This window comes from Erythranthe guttata, chromosome 14 (genome assembly GCF_056151865.1).
Source record: "Erythranthe guttata isolate IM_541 chromosome 14, IM_541, whole genome shotgun sequence".
Classification (NCBI taxonomy): domain Eukaryota; kingdom Viridiplantae; phylum Streptophyta; class Magnoliopsida; order Lamiales; family Phrymaceae; genus Erythranthe; species Erythranthe guttata.
In genome coordinates, this window is record NC_142546.1 from 10,769,908 (window position 1) to 10,778,593 (window position 8,686).

An 8,686-nucleotide genomic window follows, 5' to 3' on the forward strand; every position below is an offset into this window, starting at 1 on the left:
TTTAGATGGAATATATATCAAAAGTAAGTATAAAGGGTGCTTACTTAGTGATGTTTGTAAGGATCCTAATGACGATCTATTCACTCTAGCATATGCAGTTGTTGATGCAGAAAATGATACTAACCGGGAGTGGTTTTGCATGAAGTTAAAACAAGTTTTAGAAGGGCCCTATGGAACTAACAAGGTATATTTTTTTCTCTGATCGACATTCAGGTCTTCTTAAGGTTGTCCCCATGATATTTCCTGGGAGCCACCATGCTTATTGTTTTCATCACTTGGTGGATGATTTCAAGAAATAAGTACAAATTTATTTTTTGTTTTCAAATCCAATATTGCATAAAATTTCATATTTATTTTTGACAAATTAGTACAAAGCCATGCAACATGACATATTCGGTAGTACATCATTAAACATAAATTACTACATTGTGATTATTTAATACTGGAACATTTTTTTATTTTTGCTTGCTCAATAAGAAAAACATATTGTAACATGATCCGTAACAAAGCATGCAATATTATTTACTTTTAAATACAGGTTTTGAGGAGATACCCTTTACATAACAAGACTCATTAGGCTTCTGTCTTGAAAAAAGCTTCTTATGCTCCTACAATGCAAGAGTACAAGTTCGACATTAAGAAGATTTTAGATTTAATGCCTCTTGCTGAGGACATTATTATGAGATCTAAGCCGCAATGTTGCGCGAATTCACTATTTCCTAAAAATCGATGGGGCATGATAAATAATAATCAGGCAGAATGTTGGAATGGTTGGATGAAACAGGCCCGATTTATGACCGTTGTAACTATGGTCGATCACATTCGCAAGCAAATAATGAATTTTATGCATGATCGACGAGAAGACTCATATGCGATGGTTGGAGAAGTTTGCCCCAAACAACAGAAAAAGATATCACTAAATTATACGACCACACGTACTTTAAGGATTGATAGGTTTGGCACTTGGAATTTTGAGGTCATTGAAAACGAGAAATCATATCCTGTGGATTTTCATGCATGGACTTGTTCTTGGAGAGCATGGCAGATCGAAAACATACTGTGCAAGCATGCTTGTGTATGTATCGATTCGAAAGGACTTTCGGTATATGATTACATGGATCGTTACTATAAGATTGATATGTACAAAAAAACTTACCAGCCAATTTTAAACCCTATACCTACCTTTGATATGGATTTTTGGAATGTAGATTATGATGATGATGATGTCATTAATGCACCTGATGTGAGATCTCAGGCGGGTCGTAGAAGAACTCAAAGAATTCCTTCACAAGTTCAGACTCGTGTTACTAAGTGTAAACGGTGTGGTATAACCGTCGCTCTTGTAAACAAGCAATCATCTAAGCCTTGTTGTTGTTAATGCCTTTGGTGTCATGTATTGAAATATTTATACACTTGTTATGCTTTTTCTGATGTATTGTTATTTTTGAATGTTTATTAACTTTGGATCTTTTGTAATTGATTGTTCGAAGTTGTTTACTAGTGTTTATTTGTGTTATTGTTTTTTGTAACAAACGACATCAGTGAATGTATGTCCCATAATGAAAAATGCAGTCAACTGTTTTCATATAGTAGTTTGCATGTAGTCATTATGTCACATGACTCTACTGCATGTGTACCATCATAGTACTATGTGTATATGCAGATCGTACTAAACGAACAAATTAAATAAATATTGGTATTATCAAATTTCATGTCATTTTTTATCATGTTAAAATTTGACTATTAGTAACTTACCCCATATTATTGTTCCAATAATTCAATATGTACATCAATTGAAATAATATATAACTGGGTTCAATGATACTAATTTTGACATTAACTTTAAAATAAATCGTCATGTTTTGGACACGACACAAAACAATACTAGTTGTCCCATGCGTTTATACATATAATGACGAACAATACAGAAAATATGCAAGACATCTATTTGTATCTATTTGTATTTTTGTGGGTTTTGAAAGTAAGAAAGTAATGTCAATATGCATTTCATCTCTTTGAATGTCTTCAAACATATTTGGGATTACTTTGTCTATGATTTTGTAATGGTTTGATAACATAGTTTTAACTTGTCTTCAAAAAATAAATGGTCGTTTGTGATTTCGATGGACAAGTTATAACTATATATATAGTCATACAAGTGGAATACAAAGCCAGCTTTGCATAACTAATTCAAATAGCGTATCGCGCTGTTCAATGATCATCGATATCATTAATTTTTCAAACATATTCGAAGTGCAAGATCCGACATAACAAAATATTACCAATTTCATGTACTAAGTGAGTGTATTTGGAATTACTTGGTATATGACTTTGTAATATGTGTTGTTTATATAGTGCAAACTTCTCTTACAATATAAATGGTTGATGTTGTACATGTTGTAGCTAGATATCACATAGTCATTAGTGTAGGTCATACAAGTGGAATTCAACAGACAACTATGAACATATTTTTCCGAAAGACCAGACGCAACAAAGTGCTACCAGTCACCTGCGTGTGTACTAAGTTCTGAACACATAAGTACTATATATAAAGATGAAAAATACTAATAATATGGGATACATGTACTAAGGGAGAGTATTGGTATTTTTTACTGTACGGAATTATGAATCATGTACTAAAAGAGTCTATTGGTACTTTTTTTAGTTTTTTGAAATTATGAAAGCAATGTCAATACATATCAAATCTATTTAATCATTTTAATACACGTTCAAAATTACTTGGTATATGATTTAGTAATATATTTTTAATACATAGTGCAAACTTTTCTTAAAACATAAATGGTCGATGGTGTACAAGTTGTAGCTATATAATAGTGGAATTCAACGTATAACTTTAAATATCTAATTTAAATAATGTATAGCGGTGGTCAATGATTTTGACATTATAATTTTCTTCAAACTTTCCTAAGTACCACATCTGTCGTAACAAAATACTATCAGTCACCTATATGTGTACCAAGTGTTGGATGCATAAGTATTGTAGGTAAAGATGAACAAGACCAATAATAGGAGAGACGTAATAAGCGAGACAACTTGGAATAAGTAATTCAAATATGACGTATAATTTGCTCAATAATGAGTGATACCATTAATTTTCACTTTGATTTTTGCAAAAACAAAAAAAAAAAAAAACATCCAAACTACTAAATTCGACACAATAAAATACAAACATCTACCTTTGTTTGTACTAAATTGTACGTAGGTTCATCTTCCAAAAGTGACTAAAAATAAATACATGAGGTTACTTTAAGGGCGCAATACAAGATCGTCAATTTTATGATTCATCAATGCGCACGCAATGCGTGCTCGAACCGAATCCATAGAGAAACTCTCTACATATTTCAACATCCATTGAGTGCCTCTAGCATAACACTCTGCCCAAAAAATACATATGCACCACAATCCACGGTACCGTCTTGTTGTTGGCATTTTACCGCTTCAAAAGCGGTAGGCAATACAATCCCCAACTTAACACAAAAATATTTGCTGTAAAACTCAACCTACAATATTTATTTCATAAGTTTTTAACCAAAATAAATAAATAGGAGAAATACGTGTTGAAAAAATAAGAACTTACAATTTTCTTCACAACCGATTTGTATCTGGGGGTCATTGTTGAGTTCTATTAGAAAAACTATTTAAGGGTTGTGTCCAGAACTAGTAGGAACCAATGACAATCTCTCTTTATCGGTATAAGAATAAATCGATATGTCGAGAAATTGTTATCATTTATTTTCTCCAATATATTTTTTCACATTGAATTCATGTTATGCATCAACTCCTTATAATTACTGTCATTGATGTTAACAAAGTTAATGTCTTTAACAATTCTAAGCATTTCAACCTATGAAACATAGAACGATGTATAAGAAATACAAGTAGTTTTTATTGAATATATATATATATATAATATAATCATTGATTTGATACATAATAGTTAACAAAATAGTATGCGTTAACCATACATGTACAATTGTTGAAATGTAGCAAATCTCATATCCGATTGAAGTGGAATGTCTAGATAGAGTGATCATGTAGCAATCTATGGTATCTCCAGAAAGTTTTTCACCAAATAGTAGCCCACAAATGCGCCTTCCATCGATCGCATATATGCGAGTTGTCCATAAAATTGCCCTATTGCATTTAAAATCATTTCTTGATATAATTTTTTATTTATGAAGACAAATACAACATACAAAATTCGTTACCCCAAATCATCCTTGGACATAAAATTGTCCAACATTTCTCTATCAACATCAGCAATCTCATCACTAGCTTTATAATCTTTCCGCCCACGATAGAGTTCATGTTCCTAAAACAAATTGTGCACAATTATATATTCAATAGACTCGGGAAACAATATAAAATAAATAAACAAACAAATGATACAAATGATCTTTAAAAATATGTACCACTTCTAACCCCAAGACATCCTCGGGCATATAATTGTCCAATATTTCGTTATCAATGTCAACAATCTCATCACGACCATTGTAATCTTTCCGCCCACAATAGATTTCAAGGTCATCCTAAAACAAATGGTGCACAATTATATATTCAAGAAACAATACAAAAAAAAATAATGTATAAAAATATATACCGTTTGTGGTGTTTCTTGTATAACAGTTTCACGGCTACGTCGCAGTGTTTTTTTCTTCTTCCACGTCCATATTTTCTTGCAATGACTCTAATTTTTTTTCATGGCGACGTGCTTAGTGCTGGTGGAGTAACAAAACCTTCCGCTCTCGTTTTTTCTTTCCTATCATTTCTATTTTGAACATTTCGAACAATAGAGGAATCGTAACGTCTTTTTGACCGTATTTTTCTTGTTTCTTAAGTGATTCCTCCTCTTCTTTCTCTTTTTCATTATCGCCCTCTTGTTTTTCTTCTTCATCATTTTCATTATCTTCTTCATTCTCATCATCTTCTTTGCATTCTTCCATGCCCCTCTCTTCTTTCACTTCTTCATGCTCGTCCTCTTCTTTCTGTCCTTTACTCTCGTCATCTCCTTTATCTTCTTTATCCTCCCCTTCTTTATTCTTTTGAATATCACCAAATTCGGAGATTAGATTCACAAAATCCTTTAAATAAAATAAAACATGACAATTAATATGCATTTAGTACAAATAAAGTCGGAAAATATCACATTGCAGCTCCTATTTTGTATAGATAAAGTCATAAAACTGTAACAATGGAAGTTTTAAAATCTTACAGATGTGCTTGTCAAAAAGTTATCATCCCTCATATTCATACCATCGCACTCTTCTTCCTTGACAAATTGGTCATTTTGCGTTTCAAAATCCACATATTTATTCTTAAAAGATACAAGTTTGTGATCTCTAGTTTTACGAAATGCTTCTAGCTCCTCAATTTTCTTCCTCAAAATTATAATTTCATCATCTCTAGCTTTGAGAAGAACTTCTGCTCCGATATTAGCTGATGGAAATTCACTATTAGTACAATCATCTGAATAAGTGGGTGGAAGATCAATCAACTAGTTCTCTTGGGATTTGGAATAAACAGAACAACCTAAGTAAAAAAATAATTAACACAAAAAGATATCAATGTACTTCATAATTTTACATTAAATAGAGAAAAAACAAACAAGTGGTACTAACAAGTTATTACCTTTTCAGTTGTAAGTTCATCAAGTGCATTTTGAAATTTAGATTCTTCTCGGCCCTTCTTGCTATTGTCCCACCTAAAAAATCGAGGAAATGCTTGTCGGTGACCCGATAAAGGGGACCGTTTCATAAAACCAAGCCTGCCAGTTTTATAAAAATGCATAGGTTATGGAAATTAAGAATCAAAATACAAATAAAAATTGATATTAAAATATATATTACTTACTAATTAATGGTGCAACCATTGATGTACGTCTTCTTTTGGTTTACATGTGCCCTCATTTCGCCGATCAAGTAATCAGAAACAACTTTTCCCCATGAATAAGAACCTAATTCAGACAAATCCTCTAAATGGTTGCCTTGAGGAAATAATACACAATTACAAACAAAAAGAATGTATATTCTACATAAGTCATCTACACAATCATCCCTCGAAGCTAATTCTAATAATCGGTCAGCTAATTCATTCCGCAAAGTGTTTTATTTTTTTTCCGGAAAATAGATCATCAATAATCGAAGATTTTATCTTCAATTTTAAATCTACAGCGTGCCCCTTATGTCACAACCCCATCACCATAGAGAACTCAGAAGCTTCAAAAGGGACCTCAACATCTTCTCCAAACTTTAAAGACATTTTCTTAACCTAAAAATGTCTCATAATAGCTAAAACCTTAGTAAAACTATGAGTGAGGTTAGGCTTATTCAAAAAATCCAAATAGAGTGCAGTTCATCTTTGCTTTTACTTGATCCAATGTATTCTTTATGTTTGATGGAGAACGACGCGAATATAGCGCACACTTCTTTGACTCCTTAGGGGCCATTTCTGAAGTGAACAAACAAACAAAGATTATTATATAAAAAATATATTAAGCAAGCATCTCAACCATACAACCTAAAATTATAAAACAAAATGCAATTAACTAAACATTCTCTCAATCTGCACTAATATTACTTGCAAAACATGACAGAAGACAAAATATTAAGAAAAAAATTGCATTGTACTAATTTGCCCCGATTTTAAATACCAAAATACATACAACAATAAACTAGATTACTACAAAGCATAAAATACGAACAAATAACCATTGAAAATCATAGTTTTCAAAAACAAAATAGAGCTATTGCAAACTCAAATAGGAAAACACAATTTAGGCTTAAAATATTTGGGTTCAAATTGGATTTTTATTTTTTAGAAATCCAACCTGAAAACTAAAACATAAACAAAAAAACTAACATGAAAAATCTCATATCTTTGCTTTTGCATTTTTTTGTTTTTTCGTTTTTTCCTCTCTGTCCTTTCCACTTTGAGAGCGAATACCACACCAAATAATTGGGTATTTCAGTTTTCTTGAAGTGTTCTTGATTATGGAAGAATTTAGTTGAGAAGAGATGACACCTTCAACTGAAGAAGAAAAGGTAAATATTTTGGTTCTTCTGTTGTGTTGAGCGCGAATTACTAGATCGGTGAGAGAGAGGAATTTGATAAGAGAGACAATTCTTGTTTAAGTTGTCGTTTTCTTTTAGAGTGAGGGCCAATACAATCTTTTCACATGAAGGTGGGAGGTAAGTGTATAGAATCAACAATATAGGGAGTTTATTATACTTTAATTGAAGTGGGGAGATAAATGAAAGTTAAAAGGCAAAAGGATTTTAAACCAAAAAACCCTAAAAAAATACTCATCTCACTAAAATAGTAGAGTATTGCACCGAGCCACCTAACCTCAATTCCCAAACACCAACACCTTATTTCTTCTCTTTTTACTGTAATCGTTTTCCTTTTCCTTTTTTTCTCCAATCATTACCACCCATTAACCCATCAAGCCACCATTGAAGATCTCAGCTCAAGACACAGCTCGAGCACTAGCGCCAGTGTCCCATTAAAGCCATTTTCATCGTCCAACAACGGTTTTGACTAGGTTTTCTTTCATTGTTGATTTTTTCTTCTCCCTCCACTATCTTGCTAATTTAATCTAAAAATGATTTCTAAAAAAACAAAATTTTATCTAGGTTCTGGGTTCGCGGTCCGACGGCCAAAAAACCAGGTTTTATCAATTAAACCGGTGGTTTTTAAATTCGCGCCTGTGAAGCCAAACAGACCAGACATGGCAGCGGTTCGCGGTTGAACCGGTCAACAGCCGTCTCGTCCGGGATTCAAAACATTGTTTGTGAACAACCGTAATATTATTACTGTAACGACAGTAATATTCCGTCAACCAGAGTAATACTACTATGTTTATAATAATATTACAATAGTAGATTACTTTAAGGATTGATAGGTTTGGCACTTGGAATTTTGAGGTCATTGAAAAGGAGAAATCATATGGTGTAGATTTTCATGCATGGACTTGTTCTTGGAGAGCATGGCAGATCGAAAAGATACTGTGCAAGCATGCTTGTGTATGTATCGATTCGAAAGGACTTTCGGTATATGATTACATGGATCGTTACTATAAGATTGATATGTACAAAGAAACTTACCAACCAATTTTAAACCCTATTCCTACCTTTGATATGGATTTTTGGAATGAAGATTATGATGATGATGATGTCATGAATGCACCTCATGTGAGATCTCAGGCGGTCGTAGAAGAACTCAAAGAATTCCTTCACAAGTTCAGACTCGTGTTACTAAGTGTAAACGGTGTGGTATAACCGTCGCTCTTGTAAACAAGCAATCATCTAAGCCTTGTTGTTGTTAATGCCTTTGGTGTCATGTATTGAAATATTTATACACTTTTTATGTTTTTTCTGATGTATTGTTATTTTTTTAATGTTTATTAATTTTGGATCTTTTGTAATTGATTGTTCGAAGTTGTTTACTAATGTTTATTTGTGTTATTGTTTTTTGTAACAAACGACATCAGTGAATGTATGTCCCATAATGAAAAATGCAGTCAACTGTTTTCATATAGTAGTTTGCATGTACTCATTATGTCACATGACTCTATTGCATGTGTACCAGCATAGTACTAAGTGTATATGCAGATCGTACTAAACGAACATATTAAATAAATATTGGTATTATCAAATTTCATGTCATT

At 32.4% G+C, this 8,686-nt stretch overlaps 1 protein-coding gene across 1 annotated transcript; it reads left to right on the forward strand.

Annotated features, from left to right (window-relative positions):
* The first annotated feature begins 613 nt into the window (after positions 1-613).
* Positions 614-1,378, forward strand: LOC105954572 (uncharacterized). The gene has a single exon (XM_012978239.2). The coding sequence runs from the start codon at positions 614-616 to the stop codon at positions 1,376-1,378; it is 765 nt and encodes a 254-aa protein (XP_012833693.2).
* Positions 1,379-8,686: the final 7,308 nt, after the last annotated feature.